General features: G+C 43.8%; 3 protein-coding genes across 18 annotated transcripts in view; 2 read left to right on the plus strand and 1 right to left on the minus strand.

Annotated features, from left to right (window-relative positions):
• The first annotated feature begins 918 nt into the window (after positions 1-918).
• LOC135110073 (uncharacterized) lies at positions 919-4,418 on the plus strand. The gene is made up of 4 exons (XM_064022039.1): positions 919-2,203; positions 2,705-2,773; positions 2,940-3,029; positions 3,383-4,418. The coding sequence occupies exons 1-4, from the start codon at positions 1,472-1,474 to the stop codon at positions 3,449-3,451; spliced, it is 960 nt and encodes a 319-aa protein (XP_063878109.1). The 5' UTR covers positions 919-1,471; the 3' UTR covers positions 3,452-4,418.
• A 1,935-nt stretch (positions 4,419-6,353) lies between these two features.
• Positions 6,354-11,726, plus strand: LOC135109837 (uncharacterized). Its single transcript, XM_064021586.1, has 4 exons — positions 6,354-7,829; positions 8,727-8,795; positions 8,997-9,086; positions 9,568-11,726. Exons 1-4 carry the CDS (start codon positions 6,819-6,821, stop codon positions 9,631-9,633), a joined length of 1,236 nt encoding a protein of 411 aa, XP_063877656.1. The 5' UTR covers positions 6,354-6,818; the 3' UTR covers positions 9,634-11,726.
• The window catches only part of LOC135109832 (uncharacterized), a 56,933-nt gene continuing 52,762 nt past the window's right edge, over positions 10,512-14,682 (minus strand). For all 16 annotated transcript variants that reach the window (XM_064021555.1, XM_064021559.1, XM_064021558.1 and 13 more), the window contains 5 exons: positions 13,914-13,988; positions 13,335-13,442; positions 12,896-13,036; positions 12,507-12,686; positions 10,512-12,369 (listed from right to left, as the gene is read on the minus strand). In XM_064021555.1, the coding sequence (XP_063877625.1) occupies positions 12,197-12,369; positions 12,507-12,686; positions 12,896-13,036; positions 13,335-13,442; positions 13,914-13,988 (677 nt within the window). In that variant the 3' untranslated portion in view covers positions 10,512-12,196. The remainder of the gene's footprint in view (positions 12,370-12,506; positions 12,687-12,895; positions 13,037-13,334; positions 13,443-13,913; positions 13,989-14,682) is intronic.

Below are 14,682 nucleotides of genomic sequence, written 5' to 3' on the forward strand. Positions count from 1 at the left end.
CGATCTCTCTCTCTCTCTCTCTCTCTCTCTCTCTCTCTCTCTCTCTCTCTCTCTCTCTCTCTCTCTCTCTCTCTCTCTCTCTCTCTCTCTCTCTCTCTCTCTCTCAGTATCACGGTTCAGTTATGATCGGAAGAGAATAAGCGAGATGATCCAGCCAATCAATGTACGATGAATGCCAAGAGAGCGTGACAGGAATGGTGAGCAAGTTAACTGTCAGGGTAAGGAAGGACAAGACGGTGCATGGGTGTAGTTGTGGAAGAACTGTAGCCATTACTATCATGTCAGATAAAATGACAATATTTTTAGGATCTATATTGTAAGCGCACACACACACACACACACACACATACAGAGAGAGAGAGAGAGAGAGAGAGAGAGAGAGAGAGAGAGAGAGAGAGAGAGAGAGAGAGAGAGAGAGAGAGAGAGAGAGAGTTTTGTGGAGGCCATGGAGGAGAGGTGGCGGGTAACAAGCACCATCGAGAAGAGATCTTGTGGACAAAGACGTTCACAAAACAGATTTAAAAAAGAAGTGGGGTAGGGAGCGAAATCACGCAACCTGAGCAACAACATACGCCCGTGCCCCGTGCACCTGTGCGTCTTTCGCGTGCGCAAAGTTGCTACAGCCGTGGCTCCTGAGCCTCTACCACCGAGACTCACAAACTCTTTGCGGTTTAGGTGGAGAGGGAGTATAGCTGGGGGGAGGAGGGTGTGTGGTGTCGAGAGGGCATTGGTGTGAAGACGGGGTAAAGTGGCCCAAGGGGTGAAGGGGTGAAGGGTCCGACGCCACCAAATGGTAGTCTTTCGCGCGTGAGGGTCCAGCAGCAGCGCCAACAAAGGCCTGACGCCTCAATAAGTGGCCCTCTTGGTGGAGTGGGCCCCACCCATCGAGACGACCGAAGGTAAGAAAGGTTGCGACCCTCAGTCGCCTTTCTCGTTCCCGTTGGTCAGTACGTGGCTGCCTCGCCCCACCGCCTGGCCCCGCCACTCACCACGCCACGTCGCTCACACGGAGCCGTGAGTCTCGCCTAGCAAGCGTACATCTAACCAGTGCTCAGCAGCGGGACGGCTGAGGAGTGGCGGCATCAGATGCAGCAATGTAACAGCCCTTGGAGGCGCGGCGCGAGTAGTGGAGTGTGCAGCCAGGCAGCACACTACCCCTGGTGACGATGGTGCTGCACTGCGAGGGCAGGATGTCGCCTCTGGGCCATGACAGGATGGACTGCATCCCGGCCCCTCACCACTTACCACCCCCCATGGACGACTACTTGCCCCATGTGTCCCCCACGCCGTTCATCCACGTGGTACGGTGGAGCAAGCTGTGGGGCTGCCTGCCCATCGCGTACAACAAGTCAGGCCCACTCGTGGTGCCTCAGCCCCTTCCTCACCTTCTGGGTGGGTGTGCATGTGATCGGTGTCAACCTGCCGACCTTCTACGACTGCAATCAAGGCCTCGCTGGGCTCAGACGGCCTCATGCTGTACGTGATGGTGATGATCGTGTGCGTGATGAGCGTGTCCGGCCGTTGTCCATGCACGTGCTGGGGCCTCGTCTATTACGGCCAGTGGATAGACTTTCTTAACAACTGGAATGACGGTTCGAAAGGGCAAGTTCCCCACACTGACGGTGGGCGTGCGTTCCCTGCGTGTCTCGTACCCGCTCCTTCATCGGCTTCTTCCTCTACGTCCTGTTCTTTGTGGGTAAACATTCTGAACGAGCTTCGCTTCAACCTGATCAACAACGACGGCGTGTGGCGCATGCTGTCCCTGGTGTACGTGTACGTCATCTATAGCTTCACGCTCTCCATGCCTGTGCTGTGGGTGGTCATGGCCTCCAAGGTATTCGTGGTGTGTCTCTGCCACATCAGGCACGAGCTGGAATCCATTGTAGAGTGCGTTAAGTACGGCGTCCGCTGCACCAACTCGCCCATCCAGAAGTGCATCGCCACGGGAGACATGAACCGCATGCAGGAGGCCGTGCTGGACCTGGCGCGCCTTATCGAGAGCTTCAAGGTCATCATGGGACCCTTCATGCTGATCATCGTGCCCCACCACATCATCTCCCTCATCTGCTTCCTCTACTGGACTCTCGTCTCCACCCTTGACTACTCTGACTGGTACTCTCCCCTCAGCTTCAGCCTCCTCTCCGCCCAGGCCATCATCCCCATCTTCTGCGCCGCTATCTACAGTGAGGACGTCCACACGCAGGTTAACACCCCTTCCCCCTTGCACGTGTAAACACTATCACACAAGTAAATACATTCTTCCTACACGAATATACACCATCCATACAAGTAATAGTAATTACACTTTCAATCTCACCAAACACACACAAACACACACGACCTGGCTTCACAGTAAATAAATATAAATAAATATAGAATAAATATATGAAAAATAAATAATCACAAACACCATTTCACGGATTCCACTTAACATGAAAAAAAAAAAATAATAATGATAATACCTAAATGAAAATGTATGACGTAAAATAATCACAACACTTAAAATAATTACAAAAAAAGGAAGCAAAAAATAACAGAAGTAAATAATAGGTGGAAGTAATGGTTGAGTGGAACTGAGGTGGATAGACATAATGGAGAGAATGGGAAAGTAGAGTGAGCGAGCGAGATCATGACAGAAAACGGGTGGAGACGAGTGGCAAGGGGCGCTGACTGGACTAGCTGACTAAAAGCTCTTCCCTCGCAGAAGGAGTCCCTGATTGAGCCCCTGATCATCCTGAAGAGCACCATGGCGGACGAGACGGCCAAGCACAAGGTGAGAGAGAGAGAGAGAGAGAGAGAGAGAGAGAGAGAGAGAGAGAGAGAGAGAGAGAGAGAGAGAGAGAGAGAGAGAGAGTGAGTCTATTCCCTGTAAACTCATGAATTATTCCTTCCACCATTATAACGATCAAAGCCAAGCTACATCACTCCTCCCTCCGCAGATGGCCACCTTAATTGACCACCTGGACAGACTGGACGCACAGGTGGAGGGGCGCGGCTTCTTCACCTTAAACAAGAGCATGGCAACCTCGGTGAGAACCAAAACTCCTTAACTTCACAAGATTTTAGGTAGAATACAAGAAAACTCGATATAAAAATGGAGAAATAAGAAGCAGAGTCAGCTATCCTTCCTTCCTTCCTGCCATTTTCTTCCTTCCTCCCTTCTTAAATCCTTTCCTTCTCTCACCACTATTTTCAAAGGCCACATACATGATTAGCCGGGTTTTCAAGATTTTTCATGTTAATAACGTATCACTAGAACCTTAAAAAAAAATAAAAAATAAAAAAAATACGTGTAACTTCAAGTACAGCCTTTTGAATGTACTGAAGGTGCGGAGTACAAGTGTTTCAGAATAGGGTTCTAAAATGTGTCTTCCTCCCATAGGTGGTGAACACGGTGGTCACGTATCTGGTGGTGCTAATCCAGTTCTACGGAGGCGGCAGGAAGCGATAAATACTCGCTAAGAAATCACTGCTGACCACTTCTACCCTCCACACACACACACACACACACGCCTTCCTTTCAGTACATACATAAATCCGAAGGCATTTTTCATATCCACTCTTTCCTCCAAGAGCCTAAGGATGAGTTTATAAGGAGAAGAGTTTTCGGTGTATTGTTTGAATGTGAACATCTTCCTCCAATATGATCATACAAAGGTCTGGCCTTGAAATAACCAGGAATGTTTGCAGCTGGCGACGCCACCGCCTCACGCCAACAGTCTGTTCAGCTAATTCACTCTACATAAACACTAATTATTACAAATTGTGATTATTACGCAAGGTATACAATCATGCTTTACGAACTGCCTGTATGCATTCGTGATTGATCCACCAGTGATGGTATGCATTCGTGATTGATCCACCAGTGACGGGTTACCCAACAACAGTCACGTTACTTGCACGAGGCGTACATGTGAACCTAGGTTGCCCATGTTTGTCGCTATTAACACAACTCGCTACCTTAATTTACTTCTTGACTGTGGAACAAATGATGAGGTGATCAACTTCTCAATGCAGTTGTTGAAATATCCTGACATTGCTTTCCCTTCATCCTCTTCGCACCTGACAGCCGACCAACGGAACCCAGCCACAGCTCACGCCCGCGGTGGCAACGTATTAATATTTTTCCTCTTATTCTTCTCTGGTGTTCGTAAACGTATAAAGTACATGTAATACTGTTCCTACAACGGAGCTATGTATGTACAAATGTCAACAACAACAAATGTCCCAACATGCACAAATTTATGTTAAGATCTTCGCTCGTTCTATAGTACTAGTATAATTGTCTTCGCACAGTCGCTTCATCATCTACTGTCGTGTCGTGACAAGTGCATCAATGCATAAGTTGTGCAAAATGTTGCCTTCGTAATATGTTTCTTGTATTATAGATGATAATATAATCAAACATTCAAAATAAGCAAGAATTGTCAATCTCCTGCATGAGGCTGGCTATCTCTCTCTCTCTCTCTCTCTCTCTCTCTCTCTCTCTCTCTCTCTCTCTCTCTCTCTCTCTCTCTCTCTCTCTCTCTCTCTCTCTCTCACACAAACCTAGCCGCTTTACACAATCCCAAGTATTGAGAGAGAGAGAGAGAGAGAGAGAGAGAGAGAGAGAGAGAGAGAGAGAGAGAGAGAGAGAGAGAGAGAGAGAGAGAGAGAGAGAATGAAAACACAAGGACTAACTGACCACAAAGCTGCCATCAGAAGAAAATGGTATTCTATCATATGACGCCTCCAGCCTCTCCCTCCCCAAGTCTGACGCTGCCCCGAGGGTTCATCAAGGAAGCTCGAGTCTCGACTAGAAGTTTCCTAGGCCACTACAGCTAGTCTGATCATTTCCGAACCTGCACTGTTATTTTTTCCAGCCCCATATGTCATCATGCTAGGGCAGTCCTGACCCTCACATGGTGCCTTAACCATGAGGGTTCGGCCAGAGCAGGGTACCACTACAAGCCAGGTGAAGATGTGACAGCATGGGTACCACGTCACGTCCACCAAACCACCACACAACAAAGCCTCACCACACTCACCTAAAAGTCTTATGGTGACGTCACCAGTATGCTGGATCCGTTGAGGAGTTCTGCAGGAGGACGAAATTACCCAAACACTCGAGTGAGTTGTGCCTCTCCCACCTCACCCGCTGACAGTGACGACGCCGAGGCGCTGCTGCGCAGGCTTTCCCATGTCGAGTTTTCCTGCAAATAGGTTAAACCTCTATTTTTCCACATTCATTTACAAGCAGTAAATCATTTTGGTATACTGATAATACAGGATAAAACTAGCCATTTAGATTAAGAGCCAATGATATCAGTGCCGCGGCGGCATCGCCTCCCAACGGTTAGCAGAAGGTAACTTCACGGTGAAGCAGACCTCTCAGAGGAGGCCACCATCTCCTCGATTTACCTTAATTATTCACTTCTGTTCATAAACAATGGTGACAGAAAAATAAAGGGAGGTCTGACGCAGTCCCTGACACAATATACTAAGCTAACAGCTTGAGACCCATAGTAGAGGAATCTTAACAACCAAAACCTTTAGTGTATTTTGAAATTAAATCATGCCGTTCCAAGCTTCTTAGCCAAAGATTCTGGTTATCATATATCCAAGAAATATGTAACATTAACCATGGTTAAACAAGACTTGAAATGAGAATGAGGGCAAAGTATAAAACACATGCTACCTGCCCTGGCACAAACTATCTATACGTACTACCATTAACACTGATAATAACAACACATTCATCATCACAGTATTATAGCTGATAAACACAACACCAAGAGAGGGAGAATCATACATGTATATGTAATTGTAAAGTAAACCAAAAGCAATACTGGTAACCGTAAGCTTGCACTACTTACACCACATAATACGTAATAACAAATTACCCAATACACTATAAACAAGTCAACTCACCTCTGTGGTCCCACCGTTGCCATCCTTGAACCCTAGTAGTCCACCAGCACCCCAGGCTTACAAATAATGATGCACAAATCCCAGATCGCCCCCAAACACCTCCCAGGCGTTGCTGCTGGACCTCTCACTACCAAGCATCCCTCCGGCTGACCGCCCGGCTCCTGTACAGCGGAAAATAAAATGCTACTTGCAAAGTGGATCATACAATCGTTGCAGGCAAACTCTTACCAATAACTGATAAATACAACTGTCCCAACTGGTATACAATATAAAATATCATCCTAATGATACAATTATTTATTATTGGAATACAAACGTCTATTTATTTTTCTTTCTTTCCCTTTTTTTTCCCTATTCAGTTATATACGTGCTTTTAACCCACAGTACCAGTCACTAATGCAACAATTCATTAACTCTGAAGAAACACATGCGTGAAGTAAGTAAGCGTCACCTTCAAGGGTGAGGAGGCGGGGCTGGAGAATGGTTGACCTTGTAAGGGAGAGGGAAGGAAGGAGGAAGGTTCTCGTCGCTCTATACCCGCATTGTCTTTTGGTTTCTCGAGAGGGACATCCTGGTATAGGCTGGAGACCGAGAGGGAGGGTGGAGAGAGGCGGAGTGAGCGAGGAAATGGGTGGAGTGACAATGAGAGAGGGAGGGACAGGGAGAGCCAAGTGAGGTCAGTGCCGCGGGAGACAGCAAGAGTGGTGGGCGGGCGGCTGCAATGGACATCAATACCTGGCAAGACGCTTCTTGTCAGGGGCTTTGCTCTCCCTCACCTGACACACTTCACCCCTGAGGCACTGGCATGCTCGGCCCGCTACAGGGAGTAACATGTGACCAGCACCATCGTCCAACACTCCAGGTGCGTGATCAGAGCAGCACTCCCCGGCCCGCGCGAGGCTCACGCCATGCTGTCAGGCCCCGGATTCGGCATGTACTCCAACAGCCCCACCATATCCGACCTTCCAGTGATCCCCATCGGCCTGGACAGGTTCGGCGTCAGGACATTTCCGACGCCCTTCGTGCACATCGAGCGCTGGAGCATGGTGTGGGGCTGCCTGCCCGTCACCTACAGCTTCCCGGACCGCACCTGGAAGCTGTCGCCCTTCCTCACTGTGTGGATCCTGTGCGGCGTGGGCTTCAACATCCCCTGCTTCTATGACTGCCTCATGGCCTCCATCGGGGGCGACAACAGCCTCACCTTGTACGTGATGATCCTGATCGTGGCCGTGATGAGCGTGTCGGCCATCGCCATGCACGTGCTCTCCCTCATCTTCCACAAGGAGTGGGCCATGTTCCTCAATGGCTGGATGGTGTACGAGAGAAAATTCCCGACACTAACAACGGGTGTGCACTCTTACAAGCTGACTGTGCCTCTGTACGTCGGATTCGTTATCTGTGTCCTCTTCTTCGTGGTGAACATTCTCAACGAGCTTCGCTTCAACCTGATCAACAATGACGGTGTAGGGCGCATGCTGTCCCTGGTGTACGTGTACGTCATCTACAGCTTCACGCTCTCCATGCCCGTGTTGTGGGTGGTCATGGCCTCCAAAGTGTTCGTGCTGTGCCTCTGTCACATCAGACAGGAACTCGAGTGTATTCTGGAGTGCGCCAAGTTCGGGCTAACCTGCACCTCCAACATCCAGAAGTGCATCGCGGCGGGGGACATAAGTCTGCTGCAGGAGGCCGTGCTGGAGCTGCGGCGTATCATTCGTGCATTCAAGACCATCATCGGCCCGTTCATGTTGGTGATGGTCCCCCACCACATTATCTCGCTCATCTGCTTCCTCTACTGGACGCTTGTCTCCACCCTCGACTACACGGACTGGTACTTCCCCCTCAGCTTTGGCCTCCTCTCCGTGCAGGCCATCGCCCCCATCTTCTGCGGCGCTATTTACAGCGAGCAGATCCAAACTGAGGTAACTCGTATTCAGTAATTTGTTGCATATTATAGTAACAATACGCGGAGTCTGCTTTTCTGTACAAAATTAGTGTTTTTTTTTTTTTTCTAAATTTGTTTCGCTCTCGCATGAGTTTTGTGATCATTCTATTGCCTCAGATCCCATATACGTGTTCTTGAGTATGGTGAAGCGGCACCTTGTTACATTAGATCAAGAAATCGTCCCTCTCTCTCTCTCTCTCTCTCTCTCTCTCTCTCTCTCTCTCTCTCTCTCTCTCTCTCTCCAAGAAATTTTCTTGTTTATAATTTTGGGAAGTACTACTATAAATAAATCAGGAAGATCACGCTACTGTTGTGTATTGCGAAAACATATCAGACACCCTCTGCTTACTGCACTCCAAACAGTCCCTTAGTGCATCAGACAATACTGCACGGAACCAGTTTCCCACACCTTTTTATCAAACATGGACATTAGGAAATGCTATTCAGTACAGCTAGAATCAACATCAAGTAGTAGAACAGCCTTATTACTTGACTCATCAAAGCATCACAGCTAGCACGTGACAGCAACACAGCTATCACCGTCAGTAGCCCCCACACACGCCCTCAGCTGCACCTCATTGAGGGCCACAACACAATTCCTTAGTGCCACTTGAGCTGTTGGTGACCTCAAGGACCCAGAAAGGCCAAACCTGAGGACAAAAGACAGTTCCTGGGTGGCTCTCAAGTGAAACTCAATACTTTTTTTTCTCTCTCTCGCTCTCTCCCTCTCTGCCACCTACACACGAGTCTCCTTCCATACAAACATTTAACATAATCTGAAATGTGAACATGAAAGGTTTGGATTCTGAAAATAAGTAGGTTTGAGGTGTTCTCAATCCTAGCAGGGTTACTGATTTATTGAATGTAATTTCAGAAAGACTCACTGATCGAGCCTCTCCTGATGCTCAAGGGAACAATGAAGGACCAGGAAGCCAAAGACCAGGCAAGCTTGTGCTCATCCCTAACTTTGTTTTCATTTTTTGTACATAAGAATTTTCTGTCTTGATTCAGTCCTCATGTAATGTCAAACATCTGATCTTCTCAACCACTAAAAAAGGTTGCCTGCACTAAGAAAAGTAGCCTTGAGGCTAAGGAGTCCTTGGAGATATACTTCAGAATACATCAGTGTTTTTCTCCTGGACAGATGGCAACCCTTATTGACCACATCACCCGCATGGATGCCCAAATTGAGGGACGAGGGTTTTTCATCCTCAACAAGGGAATGGCCACCACAGTAAGTCCACAAATAACTATTCACAGTGCATATTGTAATTCTGAATCATATCACTGAGATTTTGAAGCCTCATAGTAAGCAGTACCAATGGGTGACATCCCAAGCTCTGTCACTATGCAATGCCATTGTCTGAGCTGCTGGCCTGAAAGGCGCACACAGACCCAACATCCAACATCCCTTGTTGTAGTGTTAAACAATCTGGCTTAGTTCTCCAGAAAATACAGCAATTATGGTTATCTTATACACATTGGGTATGAAGTTCATTGACTACATCAATTGTGTGTGCTACTAATTTCATGAAGAGCACAACATAGGAAAGCCATGGTAATCAGGCATTCCAGCCCAACACCCCAGTGACCCATGGGACACGTTGTGGAACACTGTGGAAACTTCTGTACAATGATGCCTTATCTAATCTTTAAGACACAACAAAAGAAGGCTAATTCATTATTAACTGTGGTGATGTCTTTCTTCCTGGCAGGTTGTGAACACAGTGGTGACTTACCTGGTGGTGCTGATCCAGTTCTATGGCAGCAACACTGGCTAAATGACTCAATTGGCCTAGTCTGACTAGCTAAGTGACCTAGTTTCCTCTTCCTAAGTGTACAAACACTATATTGCGTATCTTTTGTGTAAGTACTCATACAGTAGAATACTACATGTTTTTCACTTCAGCATTAGCATCTGTTTGTAGAAAAGACATGATCATGAAAATTTAATATCTAAACCTCTAAAAAAATGTCAGTCATAGTTATCATGAATACCAACACCATGAAAAACACAAGTGTGTCTCAGAAGCAAGTAACACTGGCAACTTGACCATTACATAGCTAGTCAAGCCAGACCATCATGTAAATATTAATTTCATGCTTATATTTGCTCACTGTAATCATTGCTTGCTTATAATCAAATAAGCAGCTTTGTAATCAAGCATATGAATGTAGTCAGGTGTTGCTTACTGTATGTGAATATGCACTTCGTCTGTCAACCTTGCATGCCCTACCTTATACACTGTAGATAAAAACAATACATATTGAAAATAATGTCCATGAGCAATTATTATAGCACTGAGCAACCCATTTGTCTACACACACCCTATCCACACAAAAGGCTGACACCTTCCTCAAAAGAGGGTAGCACAGGTGAGATGCAGCTTGTCTTATGTTATTATTATTTATTATTTATTTTTATTTTATCATCACTTCTTTATATAGAGAATGTATAGAGAGTATTCTTCTAAGCTAGCTATGGAGTGTGTGGCTGGGCCATGCCCCCAACCACAGAGGAGCAATTATGTGTATTGCACTAATAATGTACTGTACCAAATGCATCAAAGCAATTAACATAGGTAGTTTTATACATATTTAGATAATAAATATAACCACATAAACCAGTCTTTTAAGACAGGAAAGGCACAGAAAAATGTATAAACATTTCTTTATTATACATGAATGCATAATTTACATAAAGTTTTCATAATATTACCTTGGTGAGTCTGGCTCTGTGTCAATATATCCAGGTGACAGGCAAAGCAGGGCAGGCAGCAGGACAGGACACACAGGTGGGTGGGGCAGGCACAGGACAGAGGAGTCACGGGACAGACAGGAGGGTTGAACACAGGGTGAAGGGGAACATGACCAACAGCTTTGAGGAAACAGATGCACTTTCCTGAAATGAACCTCATAATATTGGTGAGCAGCAACAGAAACATCTAATTGCATACATAATTTTCCATACAACTTGCAACTACAGAGTTGAGAAGTCATGTAGAGCTTTACTTACAGCCAGACTGCACATCTAATTTTCCATTTTCTGTCAGAAATGGAAAGTGTCACTAATTCATCCATTTTACATAAAAATAAACATACTAATTCTCCATTTCTTCTAAAGAATAGAAGACCATTATCAGAACACCATAACAGAAAACATAACAAACACAGTATACAGACATAATACAAATGGAGACTCAACATTTACACACAATATAAAACTTCCAATAACATCAGTAAAGAAGTTAGCATTGTCTATAATTTCTCATCAGCAAAATGTTACTTTGTGTTATCATCATATGGCATTTGTTTGATTAAATAAGAATGGAAAATAGTATTTTTTAAGAGCTGGTCTCTACTCATCATAAATTATTATGGGATAATTCTGAATTTTTCCCCAATTACACACCAGCTGGTTCAGCTGGCCAGTAATGCAACTACATCACAGCCTCATGGTCCTTAAATTTATAAAGCCATGATGTTTTTTATGGCTTGAGCCATTATTACCTGATATGCTTTAGATAACTTATTTCACTTGGTATACATGAAGTCAAGAAATCCTACAATGTTAAGTGATACAGCTATTTTGAAAAACACTAGCACTACATTTCCAAGTTTCTTTTGTGAAAAGAACATCTGACCAAGACAAGGAAGGATACTTTGATAAATGTACCTCCACACAAAGGTCCATTTTCTCTACCCTGGGAATGGATATGAGGACATGGCTCCATGACGGCTGCTTGTTGACTGGATCACTGGGTACTTTGAGTGGTGTGTGTGGAGATCTTTTCAAATAATTGTGAACAACTGTTACACACCTCATAATTATCTACTTAACTAAGATGACTGGAACGTGTCACTTTTTTACTCACGACCTTGAAAAGGTGAACAGCTATTTGTATATTGATATTTAAACAAGCTTAATGTGTAACTTAACATAGACTACAGCAAGCTATCACAATGTAGATATTGTAAATGAAAGCATGAATAATATATCCCAAATGATTTTTCATTCTAGTACTCACAAAATAAACTCTTTGTCATATACACTCATTAATGAATCAGTACATCTATAATTATATTTCCTTAGCACACAGTTCATGAAATTCATGAATGGATTAAATGTACGTATTATAAACAAAAAACATCACAGTTTATTATCCTTGCTATTGATCGTAAGATTACTTTACTTGCAGGTAATGTTTTTATACACACGATCCATGAAAAGCTGCTCTTTAACATGTGCAATTATGTTGCTGTTGCTTACCTAAGTGTATTGTAATACGTATGTCAAAATGTTTCCTAAAGGCTTGGTGTGAGGTGCAGTGCTGGGCACTGTGATCACGCTGCCTTCTGGTGGCCAGGACTCCTGAAACAGAAGATTAGGAACAGTGTGTACATGATGAAGGCGAGGGTGATGGCCCCAGTGGCATACATAAAGAGGTTCAGTTCAGGATGCTTAAACCTGTTCTTCTGAAGCCATTCTAGAACCTCCTCCTCTACCATAAGGTCTCCTGTTGAAGAAAAAAAAATTGTATGAATGATCTTACACTCACAAATGCTGTACTTGTCATGGTGAAAATCCTCACATAAATATTCATCTGTGTCATAACTAAGACAAGCCTCAGCCATCTCAGTCTCTCCCACTCACCTCTGTATATACTGGGGAATCTCCTCCTGAAGTAGACGAGAGCAGGGAGCTTCTGGATGCCATACTTCTTGGCATAGCGAGTGTCCCGGATCTTGACAAAGGTTATGTCAAGGTCGTCTGTCTCATCATCAATCTTTTCCAGTTCACTCAGTACCTCCTGACATTTAGCATTATCTTCATCTGAGGGGAATGAGGCAAGAGGTTAATAGTATGTAAGAGACACAAAGGAGAATGGTGGCAGGTCAAAGGAATGAGAAGCAAAATTTAAAAAGGTAAAAATCTATGAATATAGAAAATATTCAATATATACAAGTAAATACGTATATGTTAGTAGAAACTAAAGCACTATTTCAGGCATGTTTCTTAAATGAACACAAATAAGAACTCACAGAAATAAACAGCCACAAAGTCATTCTCATCAAGCAACTTCTCCAGCATTTTTCTATTAACTTCCTCAATCTCATCCTTGATTTCAAACACATCCTGGGATGTTAGCCACTGGAACACCTTCTCCTCATCAAGGAGATCACCTGCAAACCAACACATCTCAGTAAATAGTAAAATCAAAAGGGAAACATGTTCCATAAACACATCAACACTACAATTTTTTTATTTGCCAGGCTTTGGAAAAATGCTTTTCACAGGAATTTTATAAAATTTAAAATGAGTGAAAATACTGCAGTCTATACCTATAGAGCATCTACTTACAAGAAAATTACTTCCTAGAAAATCTTTGTTCTGGGACATTCCTATAAAAGCCACAAGGAACTCTAATCTGTCCCAGTGGCCTGGCATCCTGAGCAAGACAGCCACTGAGGCAACACTCACCGTCATACACAAGTGGTACTTTCTTTCTAAAGTAAACAAGAGCAGGAGTGTGAAGGATATTGAACCGATGGGCAGCATCAGGGTCATTGATCTTGACAAAGTCAATTCCTGAAGAGAAAAGGTCATATAAGTTCAAAGTGAGAGCCTACACTTACAAGATATTACTACAGACAGACTAGTAATATAAAAAAAAAAATTGAAAAAAAATTCCACATATTTAAAAAATGGAAGGGATTATACAAAATGAAAAAAAACTTTTCTTTAAAATATGTGAACAGACAGAATAATAGTATTCAACCAAAACAGTAGAATATATTCTAGTATCTATATACCACAAGATTCTTATACCATGATATTAATAGTGAATGGCTGACAATATGATTTACTTTCAATGTATGGTGTTCCTCATTCTCTTAATGAATTCTGCTCCTCAAATCTGAACCTTCTTTGAATTCATGGTTTGGAGAGTGAGGTTTGGGTGGAAACCATGATGATGACAACAACTACAATGCTAATAACAAGGCAACTAATGAAAATTAGTTCAAAATCAAATACTGACAGGTGTAAAAAATGACTCACCGTACATGTCCACCTCCTCATCAATGTTCTCCAGCTCATGGAGGACTTGCTCACACTCAGTGCAGTCATCCTCGTCTTCCAGGAGGAGGTGGAGGAGGAGGAGGAAGAAGAGAAGGAAAGGTTGGAGGAGAGGGAAGAAAGAAGCAAAATTATCAATACTCTGCTCAATACTCTGCTCTCATGACAATATGAGAAGAAGGAAGGACTGAACAGGAAGGAAAAGATATTTTCTCTATTGCACTTTATGATAAAAGTGAATGAAGTAGGAATCAGCAAATGGCAAGTATTATCAGTAAATTATGGTTATTGTACTTTTAAGAGGGTCAAGTGAAGAGCAATATCATTATCAAGTGAAGCAAATACATATTACTTTCTCTACAGTAAAGTATGATAAATGGCTGTCCATAAGTAGGGTTCAGTTTTTTATATTAATAAGAAACTGTACTGATTTCCATTATGGCTTATTAATATCTATAAATGATTAAAATTTCATCAATGACTATCTATTTATGCATTACAAAATCTCAAACCTCTCCACTCACTGCATTACACACACCACCAACAAACAGCATGACAACAAGTCCAGGATGCTCATATTGATCTCAGTGATAAGCCAGACCTTCTTCGTACCAAACAATTCTTGACTCTTTTCTTTCCCTGCATATAATTTACCAACCATACAAACTCAAAATGCTTAAGATACTATAAATGCCTCCAAGTTTTGTGAAAATTATATAACATTCACAGAAGTATGCACAGTAATTGAAAA

Source organism: Scylla paramamosain, chromosome 19 (genome assembly GCF_035594125.1).
Source record: "Scylla paramamosain isolate STU-SP2022 chromosome 19, ASM3559412v1, whole genome shotgun sequence".
Taxonomy (NCBI): Eukaryota; Metazoa; Arthropoda; class Malacostraca; order Decapoda; family Portunidae; genus Scylla; species Scylla paramamosain.

Excerpts from the sequence above, each read along its gene's own strand:
- LOC135110073 (XM_064022039.1), top strand. The coding sequence starts at position 1,472 with ATGCTGTACGTGATGGTGATGATCGTGTGCGTGATGAGCGTGTCCGGC. Across the intron at positions 2,204-2,704 it reads GTGAGGACGTCCACACGCAG|AAGGAGTCCCTGATTGAGCC; the intron begins GTTAACACCCCT and ends CTTCCCTCGCAG. Across the intron at positions 2,774-2,939 it reads ACGAGACGGCCAAGCACAAG|ATGGCCACCTTAATTGACCA; the intron begins GTGAGAGAGAGA and ends CTCCCTCCGCAG.
- LOC135109837 (XM_064021586.1), top strand. The coding sequence starts at position 6,819 with ATGCTGTCAGGCCCCGGATTCGGCATGTACTCCAACAGCCCCACCATA. Across the intron at positions 7,830-8,726 it reads GCGAGCAGATCCAAACTGAG|AAAGACTCACTGATCGAGCC; the intron begins GTAACTCGTATT and ends ATGTAATTTCAG. Across the intron at positions 9,087-9,567 it reads ACAAGGGAATGGCCACCACA|GTTGTGAACACAGTGGTGAC; the intron begins GTAAGTCCACAA and ends TCTTCCTGGCAG.